General features: G+C 50.6%; 1 protein-coding gene across 2 annotated transcripts in view; it reads left to right on the forward strand.

Annotated features, from left to right (window-relative positions):
• The window catches only part of cbx1b (chromobox homolog 1b (HP1 beta homolog Drosophila)), a 77,507-nt gene extending 55,660 nt beyond the window's left edge, over nucleotides 1-21,847 (forward strand). For both annotated transcript variants that reach the window (XM_063037006.1, XM_063037005.1), the window contains exons 3-5: nucleotides 9,896-10,070; nucleotides 14,646-14,740; nucleotides 19,342-21,847. In XM_063037006.1, the coding sequence (XP_062893076.1) occupies nucleotides 9,896-10,070; nucleotides 14,646-14,740; nucleotides 19,342-19,483 (412 nt within the window). In that variant the 3' untranslated portion in view covers nucleotides 19,484-21,847. The remainder of the gene's footprint in view (nucleotides 1-9,895; nucleotides 10,071-14,645; nucleotides 14,741-19,341) is intronic.
• Nucleotides 21,848-24,217: the final 2,370 nt, after the last annotated feature.

Consider the following 24,217-nt stretch of genomic DNA (forward strand, 5'->3'; position numbering starts at 1 on the left):
ATTTTGGAGGACCTGTCCTGGGTCGAACACGTAAGAGCAATCACAAAGAAAGCACGGCAGCACCTCTACTTCCTTAGGAGTTTGCGAAAATTCAGCATGATACCTGAAACTTTGACAAACTTCTATGGGTGCGTGGTGGAGAGTATATTGACTGACTACGTCACAGTCTGGTATGGAAACACAATACCCTTGAATGTGAAATCCTACAAAAAGATACAACCCAGTCCACCTCGGGTAAGCCCTCCCCACCGATGAGCTCATCTGCACAGAGTGCTTTCGCAGGAAAGCAGCTCCACCGATAGGGGCTCCCACCACTCAGGCTGTGCTCTCTTCTCACTGCTGCCATCAGGAGAGAGGTACAGGAGCCTCAGGACCCACACTACCAGGTTCAGGAACAGTTATTACCCCCTCAACCATCAGGAAGGAGGTACAGGAGCCCCAGGACCCACACCACCAGGTTCAGGAACAGTTATTACCCCTCAACCATCAGGAAGGAGATACAGGAGCTTCAGGTCCCACACCACCAGGTTCAGGAACAGTTATTACCCTTCAACCATCAGGAAGGAGGTACAGGAGCCTCAGGATTCACACCACCAGGTTCAGGAACAGTTATTACCCCTCAGCCATCAGGCTTCTGAACCAAAGGGGATAACTTCACTCAACATCACTCGCCCCATTACTGAAATGTTCCCACAACCTGTGAACTCACTTTCAAGGACTCTTCATCTCTTGTTCCCATATTGCTTATTCATTTTATTATTATTTATTTAATTTTGTACCTGCGTAGTTTGTTGCCTTTTGCACGTGAGTTGAACGCCCCAATTGGTGCGATCTTTCATGAATTCTGTTATGGATTTACTGGGTATGCCCACAACATGATGAATCACAGTGTTGTCTGAGGTGGCGTGTATGTACTTTAATATTAAATTTATTTTGAACATTGCGGAACAGGGTGAGGGAACTAGGCTATGATTTGTTAATGGAGTGCCCCCAACATGGATGAGTTGTTTATACAATAAAAGGCACTTCAAACATTTTCCAGTCATGATGGGATCTGAAAATATGGTTAGATCCCACCCCACTCTCTGACCTCTTCTATACCAGAACAGAGCAGGCCCTTTGGTCCATAATGTTGTGCTGACCCCTTAACCTACTGAGATTGAATCTAACCCTTCCCTCCCACGTGGCCCTCCATTTTTCATTCATCCGTGTGGCTGTCTGGGAACCTTGTCAATTTCCCTAATGAATCTGCCTCTACCAGCACTCCTGTACCACGCACACACCACTCTGTGTGTGAGTGTCTAAAAAAAAAACAACAAACAAACTACCTCTGACACCCTCCCACATACTAACCTTAAAATTGTGCCCCCTCGAATATACGCCCTGGGGAAAAAGTCTCTGGCTCTCCACTCAATCAGTGCCTCCATCAAGTCGGCTCTTGTCCCCCCATCCCTGTAAAGAGAAAAGCCCCACCTTGCCTCACAAGACTTGATTTCTAATCCAGGCAGCATCCTAGTAAGTCTCCCGCCCACACGCTTCCACGAGCCTCCTCGAATGAGGCGGCCAGAACTGATCGTGGTATTCCATGTGTGGTCTCACCAGGCTTTTGCAGAGCTGCCGGTTCTAAAAAACCAGGGACTGTTCAGGGCAAAGTGTAATGAGAACTGCTGGGTTAATCCTTCGACCCCAAGCCTCGACCGCAGGTGCCAGTTCAGCGCAGCAGTTTGAGATTCGCTCTTACCCCTCGGGGCATCGGACTTACGAGTTCAATTCCAGCATCCTTTGTGAGAAAGTTTGTACGTTTTACCCATCTGGGTTTCCTCCCACATTCAAAAGACCTACTGGTTGGCAGGTTAATTGTCCTGTGGTTAAATCGAAGGTTTGCAGGGTGGTACGGCTCACAGGGGCTGAAGAAGTCCGTTCTGCAATATCATTATTAATCATGATATCTTACGATTTGATTTTTTTAAATTATTTAGACATTGTTTAATATCCAAATAATTTAAAAGCAAAATAAGAATTTGCATAGAGTGCTCTGTGATTCATTCTTAGCTGATTTTTTTTTTTAACCCCACTTTCAAGAAGTTCAAAGTAAATTCATTTACATAAGACCATTGGAGATAGGAGCAGAATTAGGGCCCATCGAGTCTGCTTCCCAATTCCATTTCCCTCTCAGCCCCCTTCTCCCCATAACCTTTAAAATCCCGACTAACCAAGAACCTATCAAACGCCACCTTAAATACGCCCCGTGACCTGGCCTCCACAGCCACTTGTGACAATAAGTTCCACAGATTCACCACTCTGGCTGAAAAAATTTGTCTTCATCGCCATTGTAAATGGAAGTTCCTCTATCTGAGGCTGTGTCCTCTGGTCCCAGACTCTCCCACTATAGGAAACATCCTCTCCACATCCACTCTATCTGTGTCCTCTGGTCCTAGACTCCCCCACTATAAGAAACATCCTCTCCACATCCACACTCTATCTGTGCCCTCTGGTCCTAGACTCCCCCACCATAGAAAACATCCTCTCCACGTCCACTCTGTCTGCACCCTCTGGTCCTAGACTCCCCCACTGTAGGAAACATCCTCTCCACGACCACTCTGTCTGTGCCCCCTGGTCCTAGACTCCCCCACTATAGGAAACATCCTCTCCACATCCACTCTATCTGTGTCCTCTTGTCCTAGACTCCCCCACTATAGGAAACATCCTCTCCACATCCACTGTATCTGTGTCCTCTGGTCCGAGACTTCCCCCACTATAGGAAACATCCTCTCCACATCCACTCTATCTGTGTCCTCTGGTCCTAGACTCCCCCACCATAGGAAACATCCTCTCCACGTCCACTCTGTCTGCACCCTCTGGTCCTAGACTCCCTCACTATAGGAAACATCCTCACCACATCCACTCTATCTGTGCCCTCTGGTCCTAGACTCCCCCACTATAGGAAACATCCTCTCCACGTCCACTCTGTCTGTGCCCTCTGGTCCTAGACTCCCCCACTATAGGAAACATACTCTCCACGTCCATTCTATCTGTGTCCTCTGGTCCTAGACTCCCCCACTATAGGAAACATCCTCTCCACATCCACTCTATCTGTGTCCTCTGGTCCTAGACTCCCCCACCATAGGAAACATCCTCTCCACGTCCACTCTGTCTGCACCCTCTGGTCCTAGACTCCCTCACTATAGGAAACATCCTCACCACATCCACTCTATCTGTGCCCTCTGGTCCTAGACTCCCCCACTATAGGAAACATCCTCTCCACGTCCACTCTGTCTGTGCCCTCTGGTCCTAGACTCCCCCACTATAGGAAACATACTCTCCACGTCCATTCTATCTGTGTCCTCTGGTCCTAGACTCCCCCACTATAGGAAACATCCTCTCCACATCCACTCTATCTGTGTCCTCTGGTCCTAGACTCCCCCACTATAGGATACATCCTCTCCACATCCACTCTGTCTGTGCCCTCTGGTCCTAGACTCCCCCAGTATAGGAAACATCCTCTCCACATCCACTCTATCTGTGTCCTCTGGTCCTAGACTCTCCCACTATAGGAAACATCCTCTCCACATCCACTCTGTCTGTGCCCTCTGATCCTAGACTCTCCCACTATAGGAAACATCCTCTCCACATCCACTCTGTCTGTGCCCTCTGGTCCTAGACTCCCCCACTATAGGAAACATCCTCTCCACATCCACTCTGTCTGTGTCCTCTGGTCCTGGACTCCCCCACTATAGGAAACATCCTCTCCACGTCCACTCTGTCTGTGTCCTCTGGTCCAAGACTCCCCCACTATAGGAAACATCATCCCAACATCCACTCTATCTGTGTCCTCTGGTCCTAGACTCCACACACTATAGGAAACATCCTCTCCACATCCACTCTATCTGTGCCCTCTGGTCCCAGACTCCCCCGCTAGAGGAAACATCCTTTCCACATCCACTCTATCTGCACCCTCTGGTCCTAGACTCTCCCACAAAAGGAAACATCATTTTAACATCCACTCTATCTGTGTCCTCTGGTCCTATACTCCACACACTATTGGAAACATCCTCTCCACATCCACTCTATCTGTGTCTTCTGGTCCTAGACTCCCCCACTGTAGGAAACATCCTCTCCACATCCACTCTATCTGCACCCTCTGGTCCTAGACTCCCCCCACTGTAGGAAACATCCTCTCCACATCCACTCTGTCTGAGCCTTTCAACATTTAATAGGTTTCAATGAGATTGCCCTCCCCTCACTCTTCTAAATTCCAGTGAGTACAGGCCCAGAGCCAACAAATGCTCCTGATATAATGTCTTTTTATCTGGAATCAGTTTCATGAACCTCCTTTGAATCCTCTCCGATGTCTCAATGACTAAGTACATATATTTCACCATGTACTAACCTGAGATTCATTTTCTCCCTATAACTTTAACCCCCTTACAAAAGAGAAGCAATCAGTCTCTGTCTTGAGTACACCCGCCGTCTCCTGTAGCAACAAATTCCACAGTTTCACCACCCTCTGGCAGAAGCGATTTTCCATCGTCTCCGTTTTAAAGAGACTTCTCCTGAATGGCCCTTCTCCTCTCACGTTGTCCCAGCTATCCGACTCGCCCTTTAACTGTGCTCTGTGTCACTCCTGGCCCTTTAACTAAATGCCAGTAATGTGCAGTGTTGTCGTGATGTCTTATTCCCGATTGCACGGCAGCTGAACTGTAAGTTCACCAAATGTTAACTTGCAGGTTGTTGTTGATAAAGAGGGATAGCATTCGTTGTAGAGAGCACCAGAATGTCAGTGCAAGGATGGCGACACTGAAACTTCGGAAGTCATCGGTCCAACCGCAGTTGGGTGAATTGCGAGCCTCTTACCTAAGAAAAGCTGTGCTGGCGTTGGAGGAGGTCTAATGGAGGCTCACAAGAATGATCCCGGGAATGAAAGGGTTAACGTGTGAGGAGCATTTGATGGTTCTGGGCCTGTACTCGCTGGAGTTTAGAAGAGTGGGGGGGGGCGGAATCTTACTGAAACCTATCGAATGTTGAAAGAGTGGATGTTGAGAGGATGTTTTCTATAGTAGGAAAGTCTAGGACCAGATGACACGGATAGAGTGGATGTGGAATGGATGTTTCCTATAGTGGGGGAGTCTAGGACCAGAGGGCACAGACAGAGTGGACGTGGAGAGGATGTTCCCTGTAGTGGGGGAGTCTAGGACCCGAGGACACAGGTAGAGTGGACGTGGAGAGGATGTTTCCTGTAGTGGGGGAGTCTAGGACCAGTGGGCACAGATACAGTGGATGTGGAGAGGATGTTCCCTGTGGTGGGGGAGTCTAGGACCAGAGGACACAGGTAGAGTGGACGTGGAGAGGATGTTTCCTGTAGTGGGGGAGTCTAGGACCAGTGGACACAGATACAGTGGATGTGGAGAGGATGTTTCCTATAGTGGGGGAGTCTAGGACCAGTGGACACAGATAGAGTGGATGTGGAGAGGATGTTTCCTATAGTGGGGGAGTCTAGGACCAGAGGACACAGATACAGTGGACGTGGAGAGGATGTTTCCTATAGTGGGGGAGTCTAGGACCAGAGGACACAGATAGAGAGGATGTGGAGAGGATGTTTCCCATAGTGAGGGAGTCTAGGACCAGAGGACACAGATAGAGTGGATGTGGAGAGGAGGTTTCCTATAGTGGGGGAGTCTAGGACCAGAGGACACAGATAGAGAGGATGTGGAGAGGATGTTTCCCATAGTGAGGGAGTCTAGGACCAGAGGGCACAGATAGAGTGGATGTGGAGAGGAGGTTTCCTATAGTGGGGGAGTCTAGGACCAGAGGACACAGATAGAGTGGATGTGGAGAGGATGTTTCCCATAGTGAGGGAGTCTAGGACCAGAGGGCACAGATAGAGTGGATGTGGAGAGGAGGTTTCCTATGGTGGGGGGAGTCTAGGACCAGAGGACACAGATGGAGTGGATGTGGAGAGGATGTTTCCTGTAGTGGGGGAGTCTAAGACCAGAGGGCACAACCTCAGAATAGAGGGACTTGCATCTGGAACATCTATGTCCACTGAGGACATTTACAACAGCAGGTGCAGAAAGGCGGCCTGGAATATCATCGGGGATATTTAGGTATTATATATATAATATTAGTATATATATATATACTCCCAAGTCCCCCTTCACCTCAGATTTTTAAGTTCTCTTTCCATTTAGAAAAGTCTGTTTTTATTCCTTCTATCAAAGTGCATGACCATACAATTCCTGACACCAAATTCCACCTGCCACTTCTTTGCCCATTCTCCTAATCTGTCTAAGTCCTTCAGCAGACTCCCTGCTCCCTCAACACCACCGGTCCCTCCACCTCTCTTCATACCATCAGCAAACTTGGTCACAAAGCCATCCAAATCATGAAAAGAAGTGGTCCCAACACCAACCCCTGTGGAACACTGGTCATCAGCGGCCAGCCATAAAAGGCTCCCTTTACTCCCACTCTCCGCCTCCTGCCGACCAGATTCCATACCAGAATCTTTCCTGTAATACCGCGGGCGCGAAACCTGTGTGGCAACGCGTCAAAGGCCGCCAGGAAATCTAAGTAAACATCAACTGATTCTCCTTCGTCTATCCTGCTTGTTACTTCCTCAAAGAATTAGAAACATAGAAAACAGGTGCAGGAGTAGGCCATTCGGCCCTTCAAGCCTGCACCGCCATTCAGTATGATCATGGCTGATCATCCAACTCAGAACTCCGCCCCAGCCTTCCCTCCATACCCCCTGACCCCTTTAGCCACAAGGGCCATATCTAACTCCCTCTTAAATATAGCCAATGAACTGGCCTCAACTGTTTCCTGTGGCAGAGAATTCCACAGATTCACCACTCTCTGTGTGAAGAAGTTTTTCCTAATCTCGGTCCTAAAAGGCTTCCCTTTTATCCTCAAACTGTGACCCCTCGTTCTGGACTTCCCCAACATCGGGAACAATCTGCCTGCATCTAGCCTGTCCAATCCCTTTAGGATTTTATACGTTTCAATCAGATCCCCCCCTCAATCTTCAAAATTCCAGCGAGTATAAGCCTAGTTCATCCAGTCTTTCATGATATGAAAGTCCTGCCATCCCAGGAATCAATCTGGTGAACCTTCTTTGTACTCCCTCTATGGCAAAGATGTCTTTCCTCAGATTAGGGGACCAAAACTGCACACAATACTCCAGGTGTGGTCTCACCAAGGCCTTGTACAACTGCAGTAGTACCTCCCTACTCCTGTACTCGAATCCTCTTGCTATGAATGCCAGCATACCATTCGCCTTTTTCACCGCCTGCTGTACCTGCATGCCCACTTTCAATGACCGGTGTATAATGACACCCAGTTCTCGTTGCACCTCCCCTTTTCCTAATCGGCCACCATTCAGATAATAATCTGTTTTCCCGTTTTTGCCACCAAAGTGAATAACTTCACATTTATCCACATTAAATTGCATCTGCCATGAATTTGCCCACTCACCTAACCTATCCAAGTCACCCTGCATCCTCTTGGCATCCTCCTCACAGCTAACACTGTCGCCCAGCTTCGTGTCATCCGCAAACTTGGAGATGCTGCATTTAATTCCCACATCCAAGTCATTAATATATATTGTAAACAACTGGAGTCCCAGCACTGAGCCTTGCGGTACCCCACTAGTTACCGCCTGTTATTCTGAAAAGGTTCCGTTTATTCCCACTCTTTGCTTCCTGTCTGCCAACCAATTCTCTATCCACATCAATACCTTACCCCCAATACCGTGTGCTTTAAGTTTGCACACTAATCTCCTGTGTGGGACCTTGTCAAAAGCCTTTTGAAAATCCAAATATACCACATCCACTGGTTCTCCCCTATCCACTCTACTAGTTACATCCTCAAAAAATTCTATGAGATTCGTCAGACATGATTTTCCTTTCACAAATCCATGCTGACTTTGTCCGATCATTTCACCGTTTTCCAAATGTGCTGTTATCACATCCTTGATAACTGACTCCAGCAGTTTCCCCACCACCGACGTTAGGCTAACCGGTCTATAATTTCCCGGTTTCTCTCTCCCTCCTTTTTTAAAAAGTGGGGTTACATTAGCCACCCTCCAATCCTCAGGAGCTAGTCCAGCATTTAACGAGTTTTGAAAAATTATCACTAATGCATCCACTATTTCTTGGGCTACTTCCTTAAGCACTCTAGGATGCAGACCATCTGGCCCTGGGGATTTATCTGCCTTCAATCCCTTCAATTTACCTAACACCACTTCCCTACTAACATGTATTTCGCTCAGTTCCTCCATCTCACTGGACCCTCTGTCCCTTACTATTTCTGGAAGATTATTTATGTCCTCCTTAGTGAAGACAGAACCAAAGTAATTATTCAATTGGTCTGCCATGTCCTTGCTCCCCATAATCAATTCACCTGTTCCTGTCTGCAGGGGACCTACATTTGTCTTTACCAGTCTTTTCCTTTTTACATATCTATAAAAGCTTTTACAGTCCGTTTTTATGTTCCCTGCCAGTTTTCTCTCATAATCTTTTTTCCCCTTCCTAATTAAGCCCTTTGTCCTCCTCTGCTGAACTCTGAATTTCTCCCAGTCCTCAGGAGAGCCACTTTTTCTGGCTTATTTGTATGCTTCTTCTTTGGAATTGATACTATCCCTAATTTCTTTTGTCAGCCACAGGTGCACTACCTTCCTTGATTTATTCTTTTGCCAAACTGGGATGAACAATTGTTGTAGTTCATCCATGCAACCTTTAAATGCTTGCCATTGCATATCCACCGTCAATCCTTTAAGTGTCATTTGCCAGTCTATCTTAGCTAATTCACGTCTCATACCTTCAAAGTTACCCCTCTTTAAGTTCAGAACCTTTGTTTCTGAATTAACTATGTCACTCTCCATCTTGATGAAGAATTCCACCATATTATGGTCACTCTTACCCAAGGGGCCTCTCACGACAAGATCGCTAATTAACCCTTCCTCGTTGCTCAAAACGCAGTCCAGAATAGCCTGCTCTCTAGTTGGTTCCTCGACATGTTGGTTCAAAAAACCATCCCGCATACATTCCAAGAAATCCTCTTCCTCAGCACCTTTACCAATTTGGTTCACCCAGTCTACATGTAGATTGAAGTCACCCATTAATTAGAGTGGATGTGGAGAGGATGTTTCCTATAGTGGGGGAGTCCAGGACTAGAGGACACAGGTAGAGTGGATGGGGAGAAGATGTTTCCTATGGTGGGGGGAGTCTAGGACCAGAGGGCACAGATAGAGTGGATGTGGAGAGGATGTTTCCTATAGTGGGGGAGTCTAGGACCAGAGGACACAGATACAGTGGATGTGGAGAGGATGTTTCCTATAGTGGGGGAGTCTAGGACCAGAGGACACAGATACAGTGGATGTGGAGAGGATGTTTCCTATAGTGGGGGAGTCTAGGACCAGAGGGCACAGATAGAGTGGATGTGGAGAGGATGTTTCCTATAATGGGGGAGTCTAGGACCAGAGGACACAGATAGAGTGGATGTGGAGAGGATGTTTCCTATCATGGGGGAGTCTAGGACCAGAGGGCACAGATAGGGTGGATGTGGAGCGGATGTTTCCTATAGTGGGGGAGTTGAGGACCAGAGGACACAGCCACAGAATTGAAGGAAGTTCTTTTGAACAGAGCTGAGGAGGAATTTCTTAGCCAGAGGGTAGTGAATGTGGAATTCATTGCCCACAGGCCGGCAGCTGTGCAGGCCGAGTCATTGGGTATGTTCAAAGCGGAGGGTGATGGGTTCTTGATTCGTCAGGGGAGAGTGGGCTTGAGAGGGGTGATGCATCAGCCATGAGGAAGTGATGGAGCAGGCGTGAGGGGCCACATGGCCTAACTCCGCTCTGTCTGATGATGGTAGTCATTCAGTGATCGGAATTATTTTCCAGTGACGACAACACATGGGAGCCAGAGGAAAACCTAGACTGTCCCGACCTCATCGCGGAATTCCTGCAGTCCCAGAAAATAGCGCATGACGGCGTGGATAAGTCAGAGGGCCCAAAGCGGAAAGCGGAGTCCGATACAGAAACCGAGGAGAGTAAAAACAAGAAGAAGAGAGAGGAGGTCAGTGAATGCGCTCTTTGTGTCTTCTCTTCCATCTCTCGCAGCCCGGCGGCAGGCGGAGAGTGGTGAACGCTCTGGAGAAACTTCCACCGCCTTCCATGGGGGGTGGGGTGGAACAGGGTAACTAACCTTGCTGCTGATTCCTGCAGTAAACCTCTCCCTCCAAGCTGTTCAATCTCTCAGTCCAGTACGCGTGGCAAGCCATTCCCCTCCCTCCCACTCTCCCGGCTTTTACTGTCGTCCTTCTGGGGTCCGGACCGCCTGGCCTCCTCGGACCCCTACTGTTAACCAAGAGGTCCATGGACACCAGGTTGGGAACCCCTGATCTAGCCCTTCGCTCCCGCGTTGCCTGTGATTTTCCCATCGTCCGTGTGCGTGTGTATAGTCTCTTAAATGTCCCTTATGTAAATACTTCTACCTCTACCCCTGGCTGCACATTGCACACGCCCACCACTCTCTGTAAAGAAGCTTCTCTCTTTCCTCCAATCGCCTTAGAACAATGCCCCCTTGTATTAGCCACTTCCACCCTGGGGGAAAATGTCCCTGGCTGTTGGTTCGTTGGTTTGTGTTCTCTCCCTATCTATCTCTATCTCTCCCCCCACCCCTCTCTCACTCTCCCCTCCTATCTCTCTCCCCTCCTATCTCTCTCCCCTGCCTCTCTGTCTCCCCTGCCCTTCTGTCTCTCTCCCCTGCCCCCTCTCTCTCTCCCCTGCCCTCCACTCTCTCTCTCTCCCCTGCCCCCCCTCTCTCTCTCCCCTGCCCCCCCTCTCTCTCTCTCTCTCTCTCTCCCCTACCCCTCTCTCCCCCCCACCCCTTTCTCCCTCTTCCTCCCTAAAGTGAGAAGCTGGTGTTGGGGTAGGCACGCTGGACTTTGGGTTGAAAGGGACATCCATAAGGCATAAGAGGACAGTTGGGCTACTTGGCCCTTCAAGGCCCCTCCACCACAGCTGATTTATTATCCCTCCCAACCCCGTTTTCCTACCTTTTCCCACCTACTTTGACGCCCTAACTAATCAAGAACCAATCAACCTCCGCTTTAGATATACCCAACGACTTGGTCTCCACAGCATTCCCTGGCAGTGAATTCCACAATTTCACCACCCCCGGCTGAAGAAATTCTTCCTCATCTCCGTTCTGAAGGGACGTCCCTCTGCACTGAGGCCCGTCGATTTGTCACCTGAATCCAGGGCGTGGTTGGTCCAGTCTGTCTGGGGCGTTTCATTGGACCCAGATGTTTGAAAGTGCACGTCGGATTCATTGAGCTTGGGCGGTAATGAAGGAGGTCCCTTGGCCCAACTTGACTGTTCCAGCCTGGTCTGTCTGGGCTGGTGCCAATTTGGTCTGTATCCCTGGGGTCTACAAACTCCTCGGTTAGAGTTTGGGGTCCATTGCATAAAAAAGGTTGGGAAACCCTGCTCTAAACATTTCCAATCCACACAGCTGTTCAAATGCGTTTGAAGTGTCGTAATTGTACAAAGTTCAAGGTAAATTTATTTACCAAAGTACGTCTGTGTTACCATACTGCGAAGCTTCCGTTGGTCGGGGTTGACCGTGGGTGTTGGATCCCAGCTGTCCAGATGCGCAAGGAAGCCTGGGCAGTGTGATATCGAGAGCAAGCTGCTTGCCCGTGTTGCAGGCTCCCCCTCTCCATGAACCCAAAGGACTGGCAGAGGCTGATAAAAGTTTGGGACCGGCGGTGTTGCAGGAGCTGCCGGTCAGAGTTGAACTTAGCTTGGGACTTTTCCTTCAGGGTTCTCTCCCAAAGCCCTTCCCCGTGAGTGAGCGTAGCCGCAGGACAGCGAGGTTTGAGATCAGAATTCTCCTTCTGAATGAGCTGACGAGCCCCATCTGCCCGAAGGTGCCGGTAACCCTCCTTTGTCCCTTCTGTCAGTAGAAACTGGACCGGCAGGACCTAGTAGCCAAGCCACAGGAGCTGGACTTGGTTGTCAGAGGCTGTTTGAGGTGGACGCCATTGGGAGCATTTAATAGGTAGTGGGAGCTTGTCCCCATTACCACCCACCGGATATAACACCCTTAAGGAGCTAACCATGCTATACTACCCTGAGGTTCATATCCTTACAGGAAAGAATATAGTTTTACAGAAAACTATACGTAACAGACAAAGGCTGACAAATACCAACATGCAAAAGAAGGCAGCTATAACATAAGTAATACTGAGGACGTGAGTTGTAAGTGAGTCTGTAGGTCACCGAATCGATTCACCAGAGGTTGAGGTGATTGAAGTTAATCACCCTGGTTCAGGAGCCTGATGGCTGAGGGGGTAATAACTGTTGCTGAAACTGGTGACTTTTGTACCACCTTCCTGACGGCAGCAGCGAGAAGAGAGCATGTCCTGGGGGTGGGGGGCGGGGTGTCGCTGATGATCTCCGACGCCATCTCAATTTGCAATCCTCCACCACCTCCCCTGGGAGCTTGTTCTGTCTACCCTGTGTCTGGGAAAAAAAAATACCTTTTGTATCCCCTTTCCCCTCTCACCTTAAACCTGGGGCCCCTGGTTCAGGACTCCCCTCCCCTGGGAGCTTGTTCTGTCTACCCTGTGTCTGGGAAAAAAAGTACCTTTTGTATCCCCTTTCCCCTCTCACCTTAAACCTGGGGCCCCTGGTTCAGGACTCCCCTCCCCTGGGAGCTTGTTCTGTCTACCCTGTGTCTGGGGAAAAAAAGTACCTTTTGTATCCCCTTTCCCCTCTCACCTTAAACCTGGGGCCCCTGGTTCAGGACTCCCCTCCCCTGGGAGCTTGTTCTGTCTACCCTGTGTCTGGGAAAAAAAGTACCTTTTGTATCCCCTTTCCCCTCTCACCTTAAACCTGGGGCCCCTGGTTCAGGACTCCCCTCCCCTGGGAGCTTGTTCTGTCTACCCTGTGTCTGGGAAAAAAAGTACCTTTTGTATCCCCTTTCCCCTCTCACCTTAAACCTGGGGCCCCTGGTTCAGGACTCCCCTCCCCTGGGAGCTTGTTCTGTCTACCCTGTGTCTGGGAAAAAAAGTACCTTTTGTATCCCCTTTCCCCTCTCACCTTAAACCTGGGGCCCCTGGTTCAGGACTCCCCTCCCCTGGGAGCTTGTTCTGTCTACCCTGTGTCTGGGAAAAAAAGTACCTTTTGTATCCCCTTTCCCCTCTCACCTTAAACCTGGGGCCCCTGGTTCAGGACTCCCCTCCCCTGGGAGACACGCTGTGACTATTTACCTTGTCTGTGCCCCTGGTAGTGTTGTCCCTCGAAGAGCCTGTTTCTGCGCTGTAGTCCCCTCTGTGAGCACTATGTTCCCGTCAGCTGTGTCAGGTCGACTGTGGATTTCTCGCTCGGCCGTGGCCAGTGTTGCTGCATGGACGAGTCACCAGAAGAAAGTACTGGTAGATATGAAGCAGCCTCTTTATTCGACAGAACAAGATTTTTTTTTATTTCAAAATATACTTTATTCAAAAATAAATATACAATAAACCATTCAATAACTTTCCATCCTTTAGATACGTTTCCATTAAAGTCAGTACACATCCATATTTATGGCCACCCACGGGGCACTCCAGTTGTTCACCTTACCACATTCGACAGAACAAGATATGGCAGGTGGCTTATGGAGACACTCTCGGTGGAAAACGTGGCCTGACTCTGCACTGCATTTTTATACGCTAAAAATAGAAGAAAATTCAGGGCAATTTAAGCAAATCCATATTTACAATGCTTCCTGTGAATTACCTGTAAAAGTTTCAAATGCCTGGATCTTCCCACCGTCACGGCCAAAATAAGTGTTAATTATTGTCGTATCCATGCAGTGAGATGCTGATTGGACTCGTGCATATGTAGACAATCTGTTAAGTGCCTGTTTCCACTTGTAACCCTCAGGTTAGGTGGGCTGTGCAAGTCTAGGTAAGGCGATCTCCGGCCCCGCCAAAAGTGTGAAATTTGAGGTGCAAAGCCTCCTGTTTGTTTGGATGCTGTGTGATGTGTTCCCGTTACAAATCAGCACCATGAAATTTCAGACAGTACACCATATGCAATGAAACGATTTCGCTTTATAATCCTTAATTTGACTAATGGGTTAGTAAAGAAAAACAGGAAGAAAAGGGCCCATTTCAATGAAACAGTCTTAATGTGCACAAGTTGGAGCTCACGGCTTCCCTTCCGCTGGTCCTCCGTCGATTTCCCTGGACTTCGTCGACTCCTGGCCCCACTCCAAGTCCGCTTCTTTCGGGTGTCTACGACCTTTCCTTTCTAGCATCTTCTCTCTCTGTCTCCCGCCGAAAACCAGCCCCAGGTCCCCTTGGTGTCAGCGCACAGCACGGAAACGCACTCCCCTTGTTGGACACCCCACAATCCAAAGCCGCCATTATCTCTGACCAAGAACCCAAACACTGCTTCCACGGGAAGACCATTGCGTTAGCAGTGAAACCTCTCCCAGGGTGTTACACAACGCATATTCGAACCTGAAGGCTAGTGTTAATTGTTATGTGCACTAACCACCCCCCCCCCGGCAAAAAACGCTCTGGCGATCAGAATCTGGACAGTGCTCCCTCGCTTGTGTTCCCATCACCCACCGAGCTCTCGTCTGTTTCCCTCCCAGCAAGAGAAACCGAGAGGTTTTGCCCGAGGGCTGGAGCCAGAGCGGATTATCGGGGCAACGGATTCGAGTGGAGAGCTCATGTTCCTGATGAAGTGGTGAGTTGCTGATTTTCCTTTTCGTTCCGATTCATTTGGATTTAGATTATACTATGAAATGCATTGGTTTGTGTCGTCTTTTTTTTTAATTTTGCCACATGGCGGGGGGCAAGTGTGGCCACCGACGTAGCGGTGCCCACGACTTGCTGACCCTGACCCGTACCGCCTTTGGGATAGGATTCACAGACCCAGGCTGTCCAGGGGCCCCATCGCGTAGCTCTGTGAGTGAACTACCCCGTTTGCTCCCGCCCGGCTGCCCGAGGGCCACACGCAGGGTAGCAGGGCTCTTATCCGCCGGGAGCTGACTTGTCCAGATGCCGGAAATCTCGAAAGAAAGCCACGTTGACTACGGCGTCACGCACAGAAGTGCTGGGGAACATCTACGGAGGGGAATAAACAGTAAATGTTCTGGGCCGAGACTTCCGTCAACCTCAATTTCTCCAACCTCTGGCAGTTTCCTCCCCTCTTCCCTACTTTTGCATTCCCCATTCTGGCCTTCTCTGCTCCTCACCTCCCTCCGGTGAACCTCTCTGTCCCTGTCCCCCATGGGTCCGCTCTCCACTCCTGTCAGATTCCTCCTCCTTCAACCCTTTACATTTCCCACCAACCACCTCCCAGCTTCTCACTTCACCCACCATCCACCAGTTTGAACTACAACCCACCCCGCCAATCACCACCCCCATGTTCTTATTCCAGCTTCTAACAGTCAGATCAAAGGCATCTGTGTGTGGGGTGGTGGGGAGAGAGAGTGTGTTAAAATACGAGGCCTGGAACCTTGCATGAGAAGTGAGAAACAAGGTTGGGGGGAGTGGATTGATGGCTGGTAAGGGGGGAATTTCTGTACTGGGGTGAATTAACGGAGCTGTCCCAGCTTTGTGTGTGTAACATGTTGGTAACATTTTCTGTTACTGTAATATCCTGTTGTCCAGAGGAGATCCACAAGAATAATCCCCCCCGAGTGAAAACGTATGAGGAGCATTTGATGGCTCTAGACCTGTACTCGCTGGAGTTTAGAAGAGTAGGGGGCGATGGGATCTCATTGAAACGTATTGAATATTGAAAGGTCTGGATAAAATGTATGCTTCCAATAGTGGGGGAGTCCAGGACCGGTGGGCATGGCCTCAGAATAGAGGGGCGTCCACTTAGGACGGAGATGAGGATGAATTTCTTTAGCCAGAGGGTGGTGAGTCTGTGGAATTCGTTGCCACAGGTGGCTATGGAGGCCAAATCATTGGGGGTATTTAAAGGGGAGGTTGATAGGTTCTTGATTGATCAGGGCATCAGAGGAGACGAGGCAGGAGAATGGGGTTGAGAGGGATAATAAATCGGCCACGGTGGAATGGTGGAGCAGACTCGATGGGCTGAATGGCCTTAATCCGACTCCTGTGTCTTATGGTCTAAACCAGGGGTTCCCAGCCTTTTCTATGCCACGGACCAATACCATTAAGCAAGAGCTGTGGACCCCAGGCGGGGAACCCCTGGTCGAATCTAAAGCGTGAAGACGAGGAGATATCTGGTAGATGTGGCAAGCCGTCATACAAACGGCGAGTTATCAAAAGTTGTATGGTTCGATATACAGTCCAGCAGGCCAGAGAGATGCTGAGGTGTGGCTTACTACCTGCTTCTTTGTCTCCGGATGACTTGGTCTCCACAGTCGCTTACGGCAGCAAATTCAACAAATTCACCACCCTCTGACTAAAGAAATTCCTCATCTCTGTTCTAAAAGGGCATCCTTGTATTCTGAGGCTCTGTCCTCTGGTCCTAGACTCCACCCCACACACATATATACACACACACACAGACACACACAGACACACACACACTCACACACTCACACACACACACACACACACACACACACACACACACACACACACACACACAGTGGGGGAGTCTAGGACCAGAGGACACAGATAGAGTGGATGTGGAGAGGATGTTTCCTATAGTGGGGGAGTCTAGGACCAGAGGGTACAGATAGAGTGGATGTGGAGAGGATGTTTCCTATAGTGGGGGAGTCTAGGACCAGAGGACACAGATAGAGTGGACGTGGAGAGGATGTTTCCTATAGTGGGGGAGTCTTGGACCAGAGGACACATATAGAGTGGATGTGGAGAGGATGTTTCCTATAGTGGGGGAGTCTAGGCCCAGAGGACACAGATAGAGTGGATGTGGAGAGGATGTTTCCTGTAGTGGGGGAGTCTAGGCCCAGAGGACACAGATAGAGTGGATGTGGAGAGGATGTTTCCTATAGTGGGGGGAGTCTAGGACCAGAGGACACAGATAGAGTGGATGTGGAGAGGATGTTTCCTATAGTGGGGGAGTCTAGGACCAGAGGACACAGATAGAGTGGATGGGGAGAGGATGGGGGAGTCTGGGACCAAAGGACACAGATAGAGTGGATGTGGAGAAGATGTTTCCTATAGTGGGGGAGTCTAGGACCAGAGGACACAGATAGAGTGGATGTGGAGAAGATGTTTCCTATAGTGGGGGGAGTCTAGGCCCAGAAGACACAGATAGAGTGGATGTGGAGAAGATGTTTCCTATAGTGGGGGGAGTCTAGGACCAGAGGGCACAGATAGAGTGGATGTGGAGAGGATGTTTCCTGTAGTGGGAGAGTCTAGGACCAGAGGACACAGAGTGGATGTGGAGAAGATGTTTCCTATAGTGGGGGAGTCTAGGACCAGAGGACACAGCCTCAAAACAGAGGGACCTTCATTTAGAGCGGAGATGAAGGGGAATTTCTTTAGCCAGGAAGTGGTGAATCTGTGGAATTTGTAGCCACAGATGGCTGTGGAGACCATGTCACTGGGTTCATTTGAGGCGGACATTGATAGGTTCTTGATTAGTTGGGCCATGAAAGGTTATGCAGGGAAGGCCGGAGACTGAGGTTGAGAGGGGAATGTAATGGTGGTGCAGACTCGAAGGGCCGAAGGGCCTAATTCAGCTCCAATGTCTTACGGTCAGCATCACATTACTCAGACAAAGAAACTTAATCTTGTCAAGGTCCTAAAGAAAGGTCTTGGCCCGAATGTCAAATTCCTCCAGCATTTTTTTGTGTGTTGCTTTGGATTTCCAGCATCTGCAGAATTTCTGGTGTTTGTCATCTTAACAGTTCCATTGTTTCACACAATCAGAGCCATTTCCTTTGTTTCACACGCTGCTGTCCATCACCTCCTCTCCCTCCTGCACGGACTGTTTTCTCCCCCAGCTCCGAGGAAGGCTGCCAGATTGAAACTAGAGCACAAGGAGATGCTGCAGGCGCTGAAAATCTTCAGCACCACACTGTAAAAAAACGATGGGAGAGGGTTGAGATTTACTCTCTCCTCTCTCCCGTTTTCCGTTTTGTTCCTGGGACACGAGGGTCGTCTCGTCCCTGCAGGGCCTTCAGCGGTCTGTGATTATCACCACAAAACGCTGGAGGAACTCAGCAGGGCAGGCAGCGCCTGTGGAAATGAATAAACAGTCAACGTTTCGGCCTGAAGTCCTTCTCGACTGGAAAGGAAGGAGGACGAGGCTGGAATAAGTACGTGGGGGGTGGGGGGGAGAGGAGTACTAGGTAACAAGTGAGACCAGGTGGGTGAGGGAGAGGAGGACAAGGTGACAGGTGAGACCAGGTGAGGGGGAAGGTGGGTGAGTGGGGGAGGGGAGGAGGACAAGGTGACAGGTGAGGGGGAGGTGGGAGGAGGAGATGCTGACAGGTGAGGGGGAAAGTGGGGGAGGGGAGAAGGACAAGTTGACAGGTGAGGGGGGAGGTGGGAGGAGGAGATGCTGACAGGTGAGGGGGAAAGTGGGGAAGGGGACAAGGACAAGGTGACAGGTGAGACCAGGTGAGGGGAAAGGTGGGTGAGCGGGGGAGGGGAGGAGGACAAGGTGACAGGTGAGGGGGCAGGTGGGAGGAGGAGATGCTGACAGGTGAGGGGGAAGGTGGGTGAGTGGGGGAGGGGAGGAGGACAAGTTGACAGGTGAGACCAGGTGAGGGGGCAGGTGGGAGGAGGAGATGCTGACAGGTGAGGGTGGAAAGTGGGGGAGGGGAGGAGGACAAGGTGACAGGTGTGGGGGGGGATGCTGACAGGTGAGGGGGAAGGTGTTTGGGTGGGAGAAGGGGGAGTGAAGTACGAAGCTGGAATCGGTGATCGGTGGAAAAGGTAAAGGGCTGGAGAAGAAGGAATCTGACAGGAGAGGAGAGCGGACCCATGGGGAAAAGGCACTTGTGAACACAAAGTCACTGATTTGATGTGGCACAGAGGCGCACTTTACTGTGTGTTTCGATATGCGTGTGACAATTAACGCTAATTTCTCCCCCCTCGCCCTCCTGCATCTTCCCTATTCCTCTCCAGCCCTGAAGAAGGGCCGCGACCCAAAATGTCGACTGCTTATTCCCCTCCTCAGATGCTCCCTGACCCCGCTAAGGTTCTCCAGCATTCTGTGTGTGTGTGGCTCCAGACGTCCAGCATCCGCAGTATCTCCTCCTCCTCCTCCCTTCCCCAAGAACGGTGCTACCTGACTCGAAACCTGAGCCCCCGTGGCATGGTCTTTGATATCCCTACCCCAAGCAGCTGCGTTTTTAAACCGGCCCCTAACAGCGGCGTTGTTCCCTGCAGGAAAAACTCCGACGAGGCTGACCTGGTGCCGGCGAAAGAGGCAAACGTGAAGTGCCCCCAGGTGGTAATCTCTTTTTACGAGGAGCGCCTGACGTGGCACTCGTACCCGACCGAGGAAGAGGAGAAGAAGGAGGAGAAGTAACTGGGCGCGAGGGGCTCAGAGAAACACAGACACACACACATACACACCTCCCCTTTAACACTTCACACGACGAGAAAAAGAATAATCCTGACGTGTCCAGAACTGGTTTTCCCTTGTACAGATGTGAAGTTTTCAAGGCATTACTTTGTAGTTCATTTCGGACATATTATCATCGTCTCTGATAGGGAGGGGGCGGGCAGGTTGGTTTTATTTTTTAAATCCAGCAGGAGTTTCTCTCTTGAATTTCGTTACAGTTTTCTCTCCAGGTCTTGGGTATCACAACTGATCGTAGCAGCCAGTGAATTGTAGATTAGTTGCCTTGGCTTGTAGAACGCTTGTGGGGTGCCGACTAGAGTCAGAGGCTCTCCTTGTTCAGTGTTGGGTGTTGTTGTTTTCCCCCCACCCACCCCCCAACCCCTCACTCAGACTGCTCCCTGCCCCTCCTTTTCCGTTGCGCGTCTCTCGGATACGAGGGGCGACTCGCACGGCTTTTAAGAAGTCCCCGGTGGGGACTGGGAGGGTGGCGGGACCCAGCGGCTCCCGCCACTGTTCTGTCCCTCCACACCACCCCCCCCCCACCCTGCCTTCCCTCTGCAGCACCCTCTGGTGGTCTCCGCGCCAAAGGCCGAGGAAACGCCTGGTAGCCCAAGGGGCCACCCGCTGCTACCCCAACCAACCTGCGGGAGGCTTGTTGATGTACGCTGCCTCCCTTCCCCTCGGTTCTCTCTCTCCCCCTCCCTCTCTCTCTCCATTCTTCAGTCGTGTTTCCATTGTAGTGAAAGACCCAGCTTTTGTTCGACCCGCCCTTACTTTGAGGCCTGGAGGTGACAGTTCGGTGGGTGCCAGGATTTCATCCATCTCTGAGGCTGCTGACGGCCTCCTGCCTGTTACTGGAGATGTTGTCCTGCACCAGAGCCCCTCCATCCTGGCGCCCCCCCACCCCCCACCCCCCCCCCGATGGACTTGCATTAACACCTACCCACCAATTCTCTGCAGCACACAAGCTTCTGACACTTGGTGACTGGGTCCGTGAGCAGGGTGGAGGTCAAGTGCAGGCAGAACTGAGAAGGACGTGCCAGTCTGCGACGGACGTGATGAATCAGTGTTTTTAGTTTTAAGCAACATCCCCGCTCCCCCTCCCCGCCCGAGGTTCACACCCCAATCATCTCTCTGGTGTCCCAGTCTTTTCCTCCAGTGTTTTCTGCTTGTTACAGTCACGATGGGGCAGGCTGTGCTCCCCCCAATCTCTTCCACCTCCCCTCCCGTCAGCAGCCGTTGAGAGAGTGAGCTCTGACAAGCCCCCCTCTTCATCTTGACGCAGCAGCGCAGAGCGAGGCCTGAGCTTTGAGACTCCACGGGTGGACAGAGGTGGCCCGAGGTAGGGGGGGTGGGCTGCGTTGTTCCACATGTTCTGGGAGTGACAGCTGACCCGGGCATCTCACCCAGCCCCAGAGCACCTCTGATAATCGACAGCGGTTTCTGGTTTGACGTAAACCTCCTTCCCGTCCTTTCGCCAAATCCACCTGCGGTGGGGAGGAGGGAAGACGGCGAGCGCCACTTTACCGGCTTGCATTTTTCTTTCATCCCTGCTGGCTGCCCTCTCTCTTTCCCTCTCTCTCGCTCCCTCCCTCCCCGGGGAAAAACTCATCTTGGGTTTGTGGTCAGTAAAGGGTGGGGGGGGGTGGGGAAGAGACGATCCCCTGGAGCCAGTAGCGGTCGCAGATCGAGCTGAAAGGTGTACGGTTATTCTCTCTGCAATATTCTGCTTTTTGAAACAGTGGAGGGCTGAGGGGAGGTTTTACGTTTCCGGGGAGGCCTGGGGTAAAAGGGAGAGAGCAGAGAATCTGGTTTAGGCCACCTACTGTTAGCTGGGGATGGCGGAGTTGGGGGGTGGGGGAGGTTGGCGGGAGAGACTCTCCTCATTTGGTATTCTGGAAATCCATCGGCCTCACACAGCAGAAGTATTGATTTGACAGTGTTCTGGTGTTATTGCAGTAAGACCGATTATAATGTGCTCAGTAGTACTTTTTAAACAGGATGGGGAGGGAGGGAGGGGGGGAATATATTTGTGTCTGAGGTATTTGTGGAGGGAAAGTGGCAAAAGCTCGGAGATTGAAGTGTTGGTGTCACTTTCCTGGCTTTCATCTGTTGGAGCCCTTCTGCCCCATTCACATTGGCTCCTCAGATGTCGTCTTTTAGAGGGGAGAACTGATTTTAGCTGGTTTTAAAGGATCTGTTTTTTGTAGAATTCCTACCGAGTATTGTGATAACTGCTTCTTGCAGCTCTGCACTGTGCGTGCCACTGACTGCGCGCACAAATATTATTGTGTAATAAAACGGAAAAAGAATAACCCCTTCTCAGCGGCCTCTTCAATCCTTCAAGCTGGGCAGAGTGGTCGGAGTCGGATTTAAAGCTTACGGACAGGATTAGCGCCCAGTGGGCCCTTCCTCCCCTTCCTTGGGGCTGCGCCGTCCCAGCAGACCCGATCAACCCCCCAGCTGAAATCACGGGGCGACTTACAACAAGAATGTAGAATTGGACCATTGCAGCCCATCGAGTCTGCCGCACGGCTGATCCGCTTTTCCTCTCGGGGCCCCAATTCCCGTAATCCTTCGTGTCCTGACTGATCGGCCTCTGACCTCCGCAGCCGCCTCTGGCTAGGAGCTCCACAGACCTACCGCTCTCTGGCTGAAGAAACGCTTCCTCACCTCCACTCTGAACGGACGTCCCTCCGTTCTGAGGCTGTGCTCTAGTCCGAGAGGCCCCCACCGGAGGAAACATCCTCTTTGCGTCCGCAGGCCCAAAGCCATCAAACGCTCCTTTTCAATCCTGGAATCATTCTCCTAAACCTTTCAACCTTCTCCGGTTTCAGCACATCCTTTCCTAGACAAGGGGCCCAAAACTGCTGGCAATACTCCGAGGTGAGGCCTCGCCAGTGCCTTATAGAAACGTCAACACTACATCCTTGCTTTTATGTTCTATTCCCCTTGAAATGAGTGCTAACATCGCATTGGCCTTCCTTGCCACAGACTCGCCCTGCAAATTAACCTTCAGGGCATCCTGCACGAGGCCTCCCAAGCCCCCTCTGTGCTCGGATTTTCCCTGCATTTACTGTGATTAACCTACCGGGCACGTGCCTGGCGGGTGGGGACGCACAGGGACTCCTTCCAGACCGCGCCAAAGCCGAACTGAGCTGGAATAGCTTCGCGCTAACCACCACACCACTGCGGGCTTATCACCGACATAACGCTGTGAAATCTGTGGTCTTGGCAGCAGCGCATCGCAAATACATCTTAACAACAAGAAACGTACACACGGCTGACCAGTGGTGTAGTGGCATCAGCACTGGACTTCCGAGACGAGTGGTTCCCGGGTTTGGATCCCGCCGGGTACCCGCACACTTTCCGTTCCTGCTGGGCTGAACTTCGAGCCGGCAACTGGGCCTCGTTGGGGGAAAAAAAACAGACAACATACTAAAGACACAGCAAGGTTGCCCCAGTGAGGTGCAGGAGGGTGTTATTAGATAGGAAATACTTTATTTATCTCAAAGGAAAGTACAGGGTCACAGTAGCATTACAAATATTGGAAGAGAAATAAGAAAGAATAGAAAATAAGTTACTTCTAACATGAGGGGTCATCACTTACCCAGCTATAGGTCGACTCATTACAGAGCCTAATGACTGAGGGTAAGAATGCCCTCATATCGCGCTCTTTGGGGCAGCACAGTTGTCTCAGTCTGTTACTAAAAGTGCTCCTCTGTTCGGCCAAGGTGACGTGCAGAGGGTGAGAAACATTGTCCAGAATGGCCAGGATTTTCCGTAGGGTCCTTTGTTCTACCACAGTCTCCAGTGTGTCCAGTTTGACTCCTACAACAGAGCCAGCCTTTCTAATCAGTTTATTGAGCCTGTCGGCATCACCCGCGTTGATGCACACACCACACTGGTGACCACAGACTGGTAGAACATGCAAAGGAGAGGCCTGCACACTCTAGAGGACCTCAGGAAGTAGAAACAACTCTGGCCCTCCTTGTACACAGCCTCTGTGTTGGTGCTCCACTCAAGTCTGTCATCCAGGTGCACCCCTAAAAAAGCAAAATAATGCAGTGACGTTAGTGTTCATATCCATTCAGACACGTCCTGGGTGATGGGGAATGGGAATAATCCGTAAAGTTGGGAGTTCTGTCACTGAATCAAGGTTTAGAGTGCTTGGAACAGGCGGCCACAATTAAGAGTAGCTAATTCTCCTTCATTTTCAAAGTTCCAGAAAACTTACTATCAAGGTACGTGGAAACTCGGTGTCCACTCAGGTACGCCTGTACATCGCGTCGATGCAAAATCCAATCAGCCCAGTCGTGTGGCGCCAGCTGAGTGCATTAAAGACATGGTTGTTCAGGCCAAACATCAGAGTTGGGAAGAAATGTGACTTTGACCGTGGAATGATTGTTGGTGGTCTGAGTGTCTCTCTCAGAAACTCCTGGCATTTTCACACACAAGCCTCTAGAGTTTACAGAGAATGGTGCAAACAGAAAAAAAAATACACCCAGTAAGCGACAGTTCTGTGGGTGAAACCCCCTTGTAATTGAGAGAGGTCGGGGAACAACCCCAGAGTTCTGAAAGAGGTGGCTGGGGCGACTGTAGAGACATTGGTAGTGATCCTTCAAGAATCAATCGATTCTGGCATGGTTCTGGGGGACTGGAACATTGCAAATGTCACTCCACTCTACAAGAAGGGAT

The sequence above is a fragment of the Mobula hypostoma genome, chromosome X1 (assembly GCF_963921235.1).
Source record: "Mobula hypostoma chromosome X1, sMobHyp1.1, whole genome shotgun sequence".
Lineage (NCBI taxonomy): Eukaryota > Metazoa > Chordata > Chondrichthyes > Myliobatiformes > Myliobatidae > Mobula > Mobula hypostoma.